This window comes from Saimiri boliviensis, chromosome 4, assembly GCF_048565385.1.
Source record: "Saimiri boliviensis isolate mSaiBol1 chromosome 4, mSaiBol1.pri, whole genome shotgun sequence".
Taxonomy (NCBI): domain Eukaryota; kingdom Metazoa; phylum Chordata; class Mammalia; order Primates; family Cebidae; genus Saimiri; species Saimiri boliviensis.
This window is the reverse complement of record NC_133452.1, coordinates 48,218,994-48,234,588: the sequence shown is the minus strand read 5'-3', so window position 1 is coordinate 48,234,588 and position 15,595 is coordinate 48,218,994. Positions and strand designations below refer to the sequence as shown.

General features: G+C 37.6%; 1 protein-coding gene across 7 annotated transcripts in view; it reads right to left on the bottom strand.

The window, feature by feature from the left end:
* The window catches only part of TBC1D32 (TBC1 domain family member 32), a 229,236-nt gene that overhangs the window by 197,219 nt on the left and 16,422 nt on the right, over positions 1 to 15,595 (bottom strand). For all 7 annotated transcript variants that reach the window (XM_074397557.1, XM_074397556.1, XM_074397559.1 and 4 more), the window contains exon 4: positions 13,309 to 13,486. In XM_074397557.1, coding sequence (XP_074253658.1) covers positions 13,309 to 13,486 — 178 coding nt within the window. The remainder of the gene's footprint in view (positions 1 to 13,308; positions 13,487 to 15,595) is intronic.

The window sequence follows — 15,595 nt, the reverse complement described above, 5'->3', positions numbered from 1 at the left end:
ATTGCTATAAATTATATTTTCAATATAGTTCCAACCACAAAATGCAATCTGGACAAGAGAAGGAGATGATCTATTTTGATCTGGCAGCAACTTAGAACTTTTCTTCCCAAGGCTTTTACATGGGAACTGAAAGTCCCAGCAAGACAGTGTACCTTCATGTACAGAACACAGACGCGTAAGACAAAAAGCCAAAATGTTGCATACTGAGATATGTGAGATGAATGAAACAGACAAATAAAACAAACAAGCAAAAAAAAAAAAAAAAAAAAAAAAAAGCTACCAATAGGACCCTAGGCATAGCTACAGTGCTGTTTGGACTGTGCCGATCTCTTTCTTTCCTATACTTTTCCTTAGCCTTTTTCCATAGTTCTCTGGTGAAAAAAATCCTGAAGGAAAAATTTCTATCTGTTTAAAAAAGTTTATAGTATTTTCTAAGATATTTTGGAGAAAGTGTCTTTTTTCCATCAAAGGCAATTTAAACATGCATAATAAATAAAATATCATCTGAAAATAAAAATTATAATAGTAGCTACCACTTATTGAGTAAACATTATGTAACAAGCCCTATCTCAACTTACGACTATGAAATACGAGAAACATGAAAACAAATAAGGTGAAATAACTGCTCCAAGTCACATAGCTATCAGAACTCACATTCCCACCCACACCAGAGACTCATTTCTCTTCACTATCCTCTCTCTTGAGGTGTTCTCACTCAGGCTTTTGACTGTAAGTATATCGTGATGACTCATAAATATCTGTCAGTCATTTGATCTCCAGAGTTGTCATACATATCTAATTACCTTCTCAATTATTTCCACTTGGATGTCTAAGGAGCATCTCAAACTTAACACGTGCAAAATAGAATTCTAAATTTTTTATGCCAATCTGCTCAACCCTTAGACTACAAATACCACTATAGTCAATCCAGAATTTGACTTAGATAAAAACACGAGTCAATCTTGACTTCTCAGTTTCTCATTTCCTACATTTAATCCATCCTTAAGTCCTGCAAGACAACTTTTAAGCTTCACATATCTTAAATCCAACTACCCATCACCACTTCCCTGCTAAAACCCTAGTGCAAGGCACTGTCATCTCTAATCTAGACTACCTCAGTTCATCTTAACTGGTCTCCCAGCTTCTACGCTTATGTCATCCTACCCCACCATCCATTCTCTACCAACAAAGTTTCTAAAGTTATAAATCAAATCACTTTACTTCCTTACCTAAACCCCTCACAAGACTTCCCACTATACTCAGTTTCTCCCTCTATTTGTCTCTCATACATCATCTCCCATCCAGGCCCCAGTCACACAGCCTTCTTTCCATCCCTGGAAGACGTCATGCTCATTCTAGCTAAGAGCCTTTGCCATTGCCTTTCCTCCAGGCTGGCAGCACTCTTACTCCAGAGCTTTGTGTGGCTGCCCTCTATCACTTAAAACTCAGCTCAGGTTGGGGGCGGCGGCTCATGCCTATAATCCCAGCACGTTGAGAGGCAGAGACGGGTGGATCACAAAGTCAGGAGACCGAGACCAGCATGGCAATCATGGTGAAACCCCATCTCTACTGAAAATACAAAGCCAGGCGTGGTGGCGCGTGCCTGCAATCCCAGCTACTCAGGAGGCTGAGGCAAGAGAATTGCTTGAACCCAGGTGGCAGTGATTTCAGTGAGCTGAGATTGTACCACTGCATTGCACTCCAACCTGGGGACAGAGCAAGACTCCCTCTAAAAAAAAGCAAAAAAAAACAAAAAACAAAAAAATTCAGCTCAGCTCAAAAGCCTCCTGATATGGTTTGGATGTCTGTGCCCTCCAAATCTCAGGGTAAAATGTGATTCCCATTTTGGAGGTTGAAACCAGGTTGGAGGTGACTGGATTGTGGTAGCAGATCCCTCATTAATGGCTTAGCAAGAGCCCCTGGGTGTTCAGTGAGTTCTTGCTTAGTTCACAGGAGATCTGGTCGTTTAAAGTCTGAGACCGCCCCTTCTCCCACTTTTGCTCCAGCTCGGGCCATATCACGGGCCTATTCCCGCTTCACCTTCAACCATGATGCTAAGTTTCCTGAGACTCTCACCAGAAGCCGAGCAGATGCTGGTGCCGTACTTGTATAGCCTGCAGAACCGTGAGACAATTAAACCTCTTTTCATCATAAATCACCCAGTCTCAGGTTTCCAAGGCAAAAATGGCCTAACACGTCTCCTCAAAACTAACTTCCCTGATCACCCTAAAGTCCTCTCTCCAACCCTCATTAACCACACCACTGTCCTGTTTCCTTCATCATCTATACTGCTAATGGACAGTCTACAGGCTATGGCGTGTGAGAGGGGAAAACAGGAGAAACCAGTGTTGCCTGACTACACTCCCTCTAGAACTTGGGTCTTTTCCCCTATAATGTTCCCAATACCTGAAACAGTGCCTGAGGGAGGCACTCAATATATATTTGTTTAATACAAGAATAATTCTAAAGCCAGTCTTCCTAACATGGTACATTGTCTTTTCCTAAGAAAACAATCAGAAGGTACACAGAGCCACTCCATAATTAATAAATCCAAAACAGCCTCAAACTTCATATTGTCCAACACAAACTTTCTTAAAAAGCCTTAAAAATCTCCTGAGTTTACCCTTTTATAAAAGCATATAGTTTGCTGAAAGTATAGATGCTTTTCTTCATTGAAAGTACTGCACATTATTAGGAGAAATACCTAACGTAGATGACTGGGTGATGGATACAGCAAACCACCAGGGCACGTGTCTAACTATTAACAAACCTGCACGTTCTGCACATGTATCACAGAACTTAAAGTATATAAAAAAAAAAAACTATCTGTTGAATGCCTGATGATTAAAATAGCTATAGATTAGAGGGCTTTATTTTCACTGAAATCAAATAGTTTATATTTCTACAGCTACATTAATTTTATTTCTCTCTGAAATTATACAAATTGTATATAAGCATTCATCAAAGCAAGTCATTTTCTTAACTGTGAAAGAATCTATCACTTGGAGGTAACCTGGTGCCCATCAGTACATGGAAGGTTCTGCCTTTTATGACTTTGAGATAAAAATAAAAAGGTCTGGTAAACCGGATATTCCCTTAAAAAAAAAATTACTGCATATTAAATACAGCTCCAATTTTGAATTTTCATTGTATTGCATTAAAATATTAAAATTTATTAATGATAACTACAAAGTAAACATAAGTGTATATGGATAAGGCATATTGCTTAATAGAAATATAGAGATATAAATTATATAAAATAGGTATCTTAGAACACATGAACACACACCTTTATATATGGATATATATATACACACACATGCATACACATATATGTATACATGTATATGTATATAAGTATACATTTATACAAGAGTATACAATGTGTGTGTGTCTGTGTGTGTTTGCTAGACAAGCTCTTTCACTTTTTAAAATATTTCTCTTTAGCCTGGTCCTTCCGCCCCTCTTTTGTAAACCTGATTTCTTCTGGTCCTTCTACTCCCACCATATGATTTTTATTAGATCATTATCTGTGTATAAACGTCTTGTCAATCAACTCATTAAAAAACAAGCAGAACCTCAAGGACATGAGTTTTTAACCAAACAGACTGAGTTCCTGGCTCCCTCTTTGAACCAGCTAAGTGACTCTGGAGTCACATTTAACTGCATTCTCAGTTTTCACATCTACATCCCAGCATCACTGTTAAGAATTCAGTGGAATAAATAATATAGTCTTTTGTTTTATCACTATTAAAATTTTTAAATTGGAAGTAAGTCTCATGTCTCTCAGAAAATTTTCTATGAGAAAATATAAAATAATTGATTTTCTACCTGCCAACTGCATATTCAAGATCAGGCAATCTAAAAACATAATCAATTGATTTCCACAGATTTCCATTCTAATCCAGTCTTTTTTCCAGTACAGAGGCATGTTCTGTAACAGCCCCAGCAAATGGTGATTCAGCCATTGAACGCTGTCACTTACAGGGAGTTCATATTTGGTGAGACATCCAGTATTATGCTAAATAGCAGTCAACATAAAAAGGTAACCCTTACATGTTAACAGAATTCATTTCCTTAAACACTCCCCAGGCCAAGGCTCCATTTTCTAGTCTCCTTGTACATAATGGCTCAGGCAAATAATCCTTACTCTCTGAAAATATCTTTACCTTTTACTTCACGAAAATTATCAGGGACAGTCAACACGGTGATTCCTCAACATCCCTCTCCTCTTCCCCTTGGTACTATTCTGTGGTAGAACTGTGGTAGATCTGGTCACCAAATGCACAGATCTTTCCTGAGTCCTCATCTTCTTTGACTTCCTCTATCATACAACACAGCTAATTCACATGCCTCCTGCCTTGAAACTCATGCCCTCTTAAGCTATACCCAGTGCAACAGAGTTTGGTACCTTCTCTTCTGACTCATCCTTTTGTCTCTACTAACCCTCTGGAAATGGGTTTCCTAAGGCTGCATCTATGTAGGTGGCTTCAGTAACACATCCACACAAATGACTCATACTGCCTTATCCCCAACAGTAACCTTTTTACCAAGTGAATCCTGCATTTTTGACTACTTATATCAGTGACATACGTTAGTGGCATCTCAAATTCATATGTCTTAAAAAAGTGGCCAGGCGTGGTGGGTTACACCTATAATACCAATGCTTTGAGAGTATACCTACTCTGTACCTGGCAAGATGATTTTATAGCTAGCAGCTATAAATAATAATTAAAATATAATTCTTGCCTTCACTCCACAATCTTATCCTGATCTGCCCTTTCAATGTACCCCCCACGAACTCTCTGTTTTAACCATTCACATAAACTACTAGTAGGTTCCCATATATGCCATATTCTTTATTGATTCAGAGCTTTGGTCCATTCCCTTGTCTGAAATACTTTCCTCTGCAGCACTTTGACACTCATAGTTGTAAGGGCTAATCTCTAGAATTCCCATGAGACATCATTTCTATCTCACAACTCTGTTATTTATGTACCTATCCTAGCTTCTTTACTATCTTAAGTAAGCTATTTGAAGAAATAATGCATATCTGATTAATCTTTGCACTTCTGCAGTGTCTAAAACAAGAGATTACACATGGCAGAGGCCTAACATATATCTACTAGGTGAGTGTACATCCAAAGTTGATGTCCCTCTACTCTATATTTGTCTTTCCTTCCAATTTATAAGGCATATTAGAAAAGCATAACCTTTAATAGCTATCTGATTGGAAAAGCCTCAATCTCTTATTTACCACCCTATAAGATGTTTTTAATTATCTTCCTAAATACAGCATAAATTTATTTTTATTGCATTAGAATTCCAAATGAGTCTAGAACCCACCCTAAAGGTTATCTATACTGAAGTTCCTTTTAATATTGTTAGTTATCAGTGGGTGGACAGAAATTGCTAGAGCAACTGACTGCAATGTTTTAATAAAAGCATATATTTGCCAGATTTTCAGTTGTTCTGAATATTTCTTAGATTGAAAATTCCTAAGGATAGAAACAGTGTCTGCTAACTTGATTTGTAAAGTTGGAAATACAGATGTGTTCGTAATAGAAGTGACATCAATATAGATAATTCCAAAAGAAAAGTTTTTCAAAAACGTGTTTACATTTGTTAATGTGTAAATTTGGCAAAACAATTTCTGAGCAAACTATAAAAGGGAAGAAGAAAGAAATAGAACAGGTTGATAGTCTAAGATGTATTTAGCCCTCTTATACAATCATACAGTTTCCAATTAAAGGCCTTTATATGCTAAAATAATATTTAGATATATGTTTGTCAAATGTTGGTTACCTAAAGACTACAGGTAGAACACATTATGTAATTTTTTAAAGAGATATACTCAATTACACAAGACAATCCTAAGCAAAAAGAACAAAGCTGGAGGCATCATGCTACCTGACTTCAAACTATACTACAAGGCTACAGTAACTGAAACATCATGGTACAGGAATCAAACCAGATATATAAACTAGTGGAACAGAAGAGAGGCCTCAGGAATACACCACACATCTAAAATCATCTGATCTTTGACAAACCTGACAAAAATAAGCAATGTAGAAGGGATTTCCTATTTAAGAAATGGTGCTGGGAAAACTGGCTAGCCATATGCAGAAAACTCAAACTGAACCCCTTCCTTACACCTTATACAAAAATTAACTTCAGACAAATGAATTAAAGACTTAAAGGAAAACCCAAAACCATAAAAAAACCTAGAAGAAAACCTAGGCAATGCCATTCAGGACACAGGCATGGGCAAAGACTTCATGACTAAAACACCAAAAGCAATGTCAACGAAAGCCAAAATTGACAAGTGGGATGTAATTAAACTAAAAAACTTCTGCTCAGCAAAAGAAACTATCATCAGAGTGAGCAGGCAACCTACAGAAAGGGAGAAAATTTTTGCAAGCTCCCCATTTGACAAAGTTCTAATATCCAGGATCTACAAGGAACTTAAACAAATTTAAAAGTAAAAAAAAATCCCATCAAAAAGTGGGTGAAGGATACGAACAGACACTTCTCAAAAGAAGACATTTATGTGGCCAACAGACATGAAATTTAAAAGCTCATCATCTGTGGTCATTAGAGAAATGCAAATCAAAACCACAATGAGATACCATCTCATGTCACTTAGAATGGGGATTACTAAAAAGTCAGAAAACAGCCAGGCATAGTGGCTCACACCTGTAATCCCAGCACTTTGGGAGGCCAAGTCGGGCAGATCATGAGGTCAGGAGTTCACGACCAGCCTGACCAACATGGTGACACCCCATCTCTACTAAAAATACAAAAATTAGCTGGGTATGCTGTGCACCCTGTACTTCCAGCTACTCGGGAGGCTGAGGCAGGAGAATCACTTGAACCTGGGAGGCAGAGGTTTCCGTGAGCCAAGATAGTGCCACTGCACTCCAGCCTGGGTGACAGCGAGATTCCGTCTCAAAAAAATAAAAAAAATTTTAAAAGTCAGGAAACAACAGATGCTGGCAAGGCTGTGGAGAAATGGGAATGCTTTTACACTGTTGATGGGAGTGTAAATTAGTTCAACCATTGTGTGAATGATTCCTCAAGGATCTAGAGGCAAGTGTCTAGAGGAATTAAAGGCAATTCAAGACTGTGCAATTCCTCAAGGATCTAGAACCAGAAATACCATTTGACCCACAATCCCATTGCTGGGTATAGACCCAAAGGATTATAAATCATTCTATTATAAAGGCACATGCACATGCATGTTTGTTGCAGCACTGTTCACAATAGCAAAGGCTTGGAACCAACTCAAATGCCATCAATGACAGACTGGATAAAGAAAACATGGCACATATACACCATGGAATACTATGCAACCATAAAAAAGAATGAGTTCATGACTTTTGCAGGGACATGGATGAAGCTGAAAACCACCATTCTCAGCAAACTAACACAGGAAGAGAAAGCTAATCACTTCATGTTCTCACTCATAAGTGGGAGTTGAACAATGAGAACACATGGACACAGGGAGAGGAGCATCACACACCAGGGCCTGTCAGGGTGTGAGGGACAATGGGAGGGAGAGTATTAGGACAAATACCTAATGCATGCAGGGCTTAAAACCTCGACGACAGGTTGATAGGTGCAGCAAACCACCATGGCACATGTATACCTTTGTAACAAACCTGCACGTTCTGCACATGTATCCCAGAACTTAAAGTAATTTTTTTTAAGTGCTACATTAAGAATTACAAAAGTCTATTAATTATTTTGTTAAGATGGTATCTTCCTGCTGTCCAGGCTGGAAACCAGTAGTATAATAAAATCATAGCTCAGTGTGGTCTCAAACTCCTGGGCTCACGTTATTAGGGAAGCAGGAGGCAAGAAGAGCCACAGTGACCTCATTTTAAAGTCCACTCCAACTTGAGACTAACAAGGCACATTCCTTGCCAGTCACAATCCATGATCCTAAGATGTTCACAGCTAAGGAACCAGCTTGGTAATTCCTGCAAGCACAAATTCCTGCAACAGAAAGTCCAGAGGTCTCAGTATATACAACAATATATGCTTTCAAGATAATCATAATTATGCTTTGATGTACTTATGCACTGAAATGTCAAGGGTGGTTTTCTTTAAATCAAGAGAATAATAAATCGTGTCATACTGTCAGCCCACTTGCATGTAGGTACAGCTTAGTTTAGTCTTTACATAGACAGTACAAGAAAACCTTATAAAAAAAGATAGTGGATTTCCCCACATGCTTTCTGAAGACTCCATACTCCGTAACTGAATAGCTTTCAATAAACTATCTCTTTTCACTGCACTCTACAACTTGCCTTGAATTCCTTCCTGCACAAAATCCAAAAACTCTCTCTGGGGTTCTGGGTCAAGATCACTTTTCTGGTAACAAAGCAATCTTCCTGCCTCAACCCCTATCACTGGGACTATAGGCATACAATACCATGCCAAGCTAAGGTGGTGTGTGGTGTTTGGTGTGTGTGTGTGCCTGTGTGTGTGTGTGGTGTGTATGTGGTGTGTGTGTGTGTGTGTGTGGTGTGGTGTGTGTGTGGTATGTGTGGTGTGTGTGGGGTATGTGTGTGGGGTGGGTGGGTGGGTGGGTGTGTGTGTGTGTGTGTTTGTGTGTTTGTATGTCTATGTAGAGACAAGGTCTCATTATGTTGCCCAGACTCGTATCAAGCAATCCACCCGCCTTGCCCTCCCTAAGTGCTGGGATTACAGAGATGAACTATCATGCCTGACCTTAATATTTTAAAGTATGAAGAAACGTTAAGTATTGATAAAGAATATCAGCACTGTTAATTAAAGAAATTACTAGTGTTCTGGTATCAAATTGTTTTCTCAATGGATTACTATTAAAACAAACAAGCCAGCAAGCAAAATTAAGTTCCTATCTGTCCCTCCACATTCCTCTTTCAAACAATCCACCTGTCCCAGACCTAACTCTAGGCAGCTGCAGAATCAATGCTACTATGTTCATCTTTTAAAAATCCTAGCTATCTTTCCCTTTCACTTCTCTGAAATTCTGCAGAGACTTTCAGGATTTTGTGATTCCATCTTTTTGTGCTTACAAAACAAATAATAATTAAAATCTTATCAAGAGAGGGTAGCCAGACATGGAGGAACTTCTTAAGTACAGATTGGGATGTAGCTAATCCTATTGCTCTGAGTGATGCTGCCAAAAAAGAGGTAAGTGTCTTGCCATTTCTCAGCAGTAGTATAAAATCCTCAAAACCAAAATTCTTCATCAAAGAGAGTATTGTAGAGCTTTGAAGATTTTAGTAGAGGTCAGAAAACACTGGTTGAACTCGAGATATTCTGATTAAGATTTTAAGAGTCATAGCATAAAATAAATTAGGATAATTGAAAGGACATACTCTGAATAACAGGAGAAAGGCCATGTACCAAGTAAGGAAAAAAATCTACTCAAGAAAATCCTTACTGGAAGAATCCAAAGTCTAGCAACAAAATAGAGCTCGGGTTGTTCCCAGGAAAGAGATAATCTGTTTCTTTGCCTTTTCCAGCTTCTAGAGGCCGCCGTCATTCCTTGGCTCATGGCCTACTTCCATCTTCAAAAACAGCAATCGCATCACTACAACCTCTACGTCAGCCTTCACAATACCTTCTCTGACTCTGACTCTCCTGGGTTTCTCTCACATAGACCCTTGTGATGAGATGGGTCCCACCTGGATAACTCGAGATCATCCCACAATCTGAAGATCCTTAACTTCATCACATCTGCAAAGTCCCTTTTGCCAAGTCATGTAATAACATTCACAAACTCTGAGGATTAGAACATGACATCTTCGAGAGGATCACTATTCTGTGTACCACAGGTACCCAAGGATGGGTTTCAAGAAGTTGCTTGGAAAACAAAGGAAAAGTGAACGCTTTAAACAGTGGGGAACACTACAGCATGAAGAAGTTAAGAGGCCGGGCGCGGTGGCTCAAGCCTGTAATCCCAGCACTTTGGGAGGCCAAGGCGGGTGGATCACGAAGTTGAGAGATCGAGACCATCCTGGTCAACATGGTGAAATCCCGTCTCTACTAAAAATACAAAAAATTAGCTGGGCATGGTGGTGCATGCCTGTAATCCCAGTTACTCAGGAGGCTGAGGCAGGAGAATTGCTTGAACCCAGGAGGCGGAGGTAGGTTGCGGTGAGCCGAGATCGCGCCATTGCACTCCAGCCTGGGTAACAAGAGCGAAACTCCATCTAAAAAAAAAAAAGAAAGAAATGTGTCGAAGGACACAGCTAGTACATGGTGGAATCATAGTTTACACCCAGTCTCCAGGTAGTTGAAAAAAGAATAAACAGAACTGACTTTGTAGGAAGAGATGCCAGGTTTAACTTCAAAGTCTACCCTTAACTAGCTATTCAAGTTTGGTTAAATTACTTAACTATTACTGTAAGCCTCACTTTTTTCTGTAGAATGGACTAGTAATACCTATAGTGAACATAAAATTAAGTACAGGGACCAATCTATGGCAGGAATCTCAATAACATACAGCTGGTATTATTATTTATATCTTTCTGGCATTATTTTGCAGAGACTCGTTCCAGGTTTAATCATAATGCCAAATCTTTCCATAGCAATGCTCACAACTATGGTAATAACTACTAACTCCGCTTTGTTCTTCAATATCCTCACACTTACACTAACAGTCTCCTATTTTTCAATCGTGTATCAAAAAATCCAAATAAAACCAGGTTACAATCTTTTTAAATGAGAACAATGAATTAAAGCCCATTCTATTCACAAAATACAAGTATTTCACTAATATCAAACTAACATCAACATTGTTTACAATGATATTCATAGAAAATTTCAGACCTTTTTTCCACCCCACAGCAAGAAACAACAATTTTGAAGTCATGAATAAGATTGCCAGTATTTACCGGAATGAATGACTGACATATCTTTAGCTATCTTTTCAATTCTGAACATATTAATTTAGCCTCTCTTTGGTCATCTATATGAAAGAGAGTCTCTTTTCACGATGAGCAAAAGTATACGCAATACTTCCTAGAACTTGCCCATACTGAAAGAGTTTTCAGGACAGTTTTGCCATTCGTGTGCTTCTTCCCAAAACTCCAGGGATACTATGCTTTCTTGATAGGCAGAGTTCACTTTCAACCTAATTAGTTTCTTCTAAAACGAAGTCATATTTATAGGGCAGACACTTGAAAATTTATATACACCCTGTGGACATCCCAAAGAAAGCCAGGAAAACTTAAAGCATGATTCCTTCTCAAGAATTGAAACACAACAAGATTTTTTAAAAAAACAAGAACATCTCCTAAAATTATGACCCCATTTTGACCAAAGCTTTGCATTTGTCAAAAATCTACCATTATAATGACTAGAAATAGTTCAGCATTTGGGATTTGGCAAGGTCTTAACTGCCAACTACTAAATCAGTCCTATTTAGATCTGAATAACTGTACTTCTTAAAACAAATGCTCCATTTTTTTTCTTATGTTTCAATTTCAATGTATTCAGGGTGGTTCAGCAAATAAGTAAGAGCATATAATCTTGTGAGCCCCCAGAGTTATAAAATTGGGTTTACTGTGCCTTTTAAGTCCAGCAAGTCCTTGATTTGAAGAAGCAACTCAGTAAATTTACTGAAAAAGCCATCTAACTATATTGAACTAAAATCTCTATACCCCACCTTTTTCCACACAGTTCCCTGACAAGAAATGATTAGCGGTTACAGCATGAAGAAAATTCACAATCTTTGTCATGTTCTCCATCACATCAGGTAATCAGTCTAACCTGTAAAGTTCATTATTCAGCATAATCTCTCCTGCTAAATGATGCCATGGTGGGAAAGCACAGCGACCTTTAAGTTATGCTTTGAATATTTCCAAAACCATTTTTCCTCCGTCATGCAGTCCCAACCGTGACCAATATAAATATTTTTTTCATGTTTTCACCCAAACTTCTTAAATCCCTTTTTGGTATATGATTAGGATCTATTTTATAGTTATGACCCTATGGTATAGCTAATTAAGTGAAAACTGTTTAACTAAAAATATCAGGTGAGATGAACACTAAGGTGAGACAGGCTCCTTTTGGCCTGACAGACTGTATGTACAAGTTCATGGCACATATATAGGCTATAGTCTAGCTAGTTTTCCTTGTCTTCTATTGGGGCCGATCCAGCCACTGGCCCATCTTTCTCTTAGTTTTGCTACAGCCAAACGGCAAGGGTTCCTATAACCTGGTAGCAGAAAATGTAAGACCTCAAATCTCTTGACATTTAAAAAAGAGTTTAATGTTTTAAAACTAAAAATTCACAACAACTTTCACCTCCAGAGAATGTATAAGGGAAATGTTTCATCTCCATATCTAATCTCTAATTCAGTTAAATTTTAATGCAGATTAACGGGGAGTAAGATGTTTTAACTTATTTTAGCTTAAGCAGATTTCGTTCAACACTTTTCTTTTTAATTCCTACATTAATTTCTTCATCTCACCAAGAATTGTCTCAGATATAATGTAACTGTTCACTGAGCATAATTCTATAAGAAGTTATTTCATGGACTAAATCTTTAATATTAGGTTATTTAATTTTTTTTTTTTTTTTTTTGAGATGGAGTTTCACTCGTTGCTCAGACTGGAGTGTAAAGGTGAGATCTTGGCTTACTGCAACCTCTGCCTCACCTCCTGGGTTCAAGCAATTCTCCTGCCTCAGCCTCCCGAGTAGCTGATGTTACAGGTATGTGCCACCACGCCTGGCTAATTTTGTATTTTTAATGGATACTGGGTTTCTCCATGTTGGTCAAGCTGGTCTTGAACTCCTGACTTCAGATGATCTGACAGTCTCGGCCTCCTAAAGTGCTGGGATTGCAAGCGTGAGCCACCGTGCCTGGCCAGGTTATTTAATTTTATTGTTTATTTTTCTTCTGAATCTTAAGAAGAAAAATATGGCTAAGAAATAATTTATGGGGCCGGGCGCAGTGGCTCAAGCCTGTAATCCCAGCACTTTGGGAGGCCGAGGCAGGTGGATCACAAGGTCAAGAGATCGAGACCATCTTGGTCAACAAAGTGAAACCCCGTCTCTACTAAAAATACAAAAAATTAGCTGGGCATGGTGGCTCGTGCCTGTAATCCCAGCTACTCAGGAGGCTGAGGCAGGAGAATTGCCTGAACCTAGGAGGCGGAGGTTGTGGTGAGCCGAGATCGTGCCATTGCACTCCAGCCTGGGTAACAAGAGCGAAATTCTGTCTCAAAAAAAAAAGAAATAATTTATGGAAGCTAATTATTATTAAATATCAGTTCAAGACATAAATGCAAAACTAAACAACATACCTGATTGAATGACGAATCACTATCAGAGCAATTGTCTGTGCAGTAACTGTGGCTTTTGTCCTTTTGAATTTTTTTCTGCCTCTCTTGACTTTGTGTCTCATCTTCTTCAAACTTGTTAATCATAGACTCGACCACAGCTATCATAATGTTCTTCAGGTAATGCATCATTTCTTTGTACCTTTAAATTCAAGGCAATCTTAATAAGAGAAAGGCAATCAGAAATTAAAACAGTCAACTAGTTAAATTAACTAATTTTTTTCTATAAAAAGGGAAGTCCCTTTAAGAACACAAGGCTAAAGAGAAAAATCGAACTCAATTTTTCTTAAAGAAGTAGTAGTAGAACAGAATTCACAAAACAGCAACAAAAATTAATAGGGAATTCAAAAAGTATGTGATTTCCTGGGGATTTTTCATGGTTACATGGATCAAAGTAGTAATAAAAGAACCTAAGGCCAGAGGTTTCAATGGCATGGATTCCAATTGCTAGCAACAAAGTCAACTATTAATATTATACCACCAAAACCCAGGCCATTTTACATAACACCTTCATCCTCTGTCGTATTTATCTCTTTCTCCACCCCTCCCATTCTCTATTTTCTTTCCTTCTCTTCTACCTTGCCCATACTTTATAGACACCCATAGCCACAACTGAGAGCTCTTACATACTCCCAAGACCTATATAAGAGTTAAGCTATCAATGTGTCCTTTCAAACAGAGAGTGGGGAACCCACTATCAGGATGTTAGGAAAGGAATTCCTGGAATTAGTAATAGTGTGAATTGGATAATATTTAAAACCTCTTTTGGTAGGTCTAAAAATCTCAAAAAGAACTCATAACAAATTTCTCCACTTTGTAAGTTCAAACTATCAAGCATCCATATTAAGATGAGACTGAAATACTCAAAAGCACCAGGAACAGAAATTTTAGAGCTAGAAAGAAACATAAATATAGTCCAGCTCTTTATTTTACAAATGAGGGATAGGTGACCTGGACCACTGAAATTTCCACATCTAAAACAAAAAAGGCATAAAGATGTAAATAAAAATAGTAAATAAATTATAAAATTTGAATGAAAAAACTTGAATTGGAATCCTATTTTATAGGATTCCAGCTCTGTCATTCTGTCATCATAAATAACTTTCAACCTCCTCAACTATAAAATGAGATAAAAAATACAATCTAGTTAACCTATTTCATACGACTGTAGCAAAAAATAATTATGTATGTATGTCAGTATATATATATATATATATATATATATATATATATATACCTGAAATAATATATGTGTACTGTGTGTAGGTATATATACATATATACACATATTTATTATCATTAAAATAACAGAAATACACTAGGAAAATAAGCACAGAAATGTCCTTTTCTGTATAATTCTGGATAATTGGTCATTGTAATTCTATAAATCAAAAAAAGAAAAAGTACGTTATCTCTCATAAGACAAAGCGAATCTGCTGGGGAATTTGAATGAAAATCATAGAATGAGATTTTAAATAAAAAGTATAAAATATATATTAAACTTTTATTGTTAAATAGATATAATTTCTATATACAATTTAAAATATATTTAATATGTAATATTAAATATTTATATCATGTGAACTACACATTAAGTTTTATAATACATGTATTTAACATATTTCTTTAACTATCAGAAATTATGAGAAAATACAAAAATACTGAAAGCAGATGGAAATAAATCTGGAACAACTAGGGGGAGAAACACACAGAACATAACTCAATAGAGGTAACAAAGGGTCCAGGAATATCCCAGTTTGATGTAAAGAGACAGAAAAACCAAAAAGGAGGCCGGGCATGGTGGCTCACGCCTGTAATCCAAGCACTTTGGAGGCCAAGGCGGGCAGATCACCTGAGGACAGAAGTTCAAGACCAGCCTGACCAACATGGTGAAACCCGGTCTTTAAAAAATAAAAAACAAAAAAATAAATAAATAAATAAAAAGGAATCCTGAGATACACACACTGTTTGCAAAGTATACATAAGGATAACTGAGCCCGAAGGCCCAGCTTCTGACTCTATAGATTCTGGCCAGCAAAAAACAGGGAAGCAAAACAGTTCCCTGGCAGCAATCAATATACATCCACCAAAAGCTTTCCTCTCCTTTCACAGTGACTTGAATTAAAGCTGAGGACAGGACTAAACTACACTCCCCAGCCTCCTTTGCAGCTAGGTAAGGCCATGTCAACAACATAAAGTCCCCATCCCCTTAAAACTTACAATCTGGGATTTAATAAAGAGGTATAAAAGT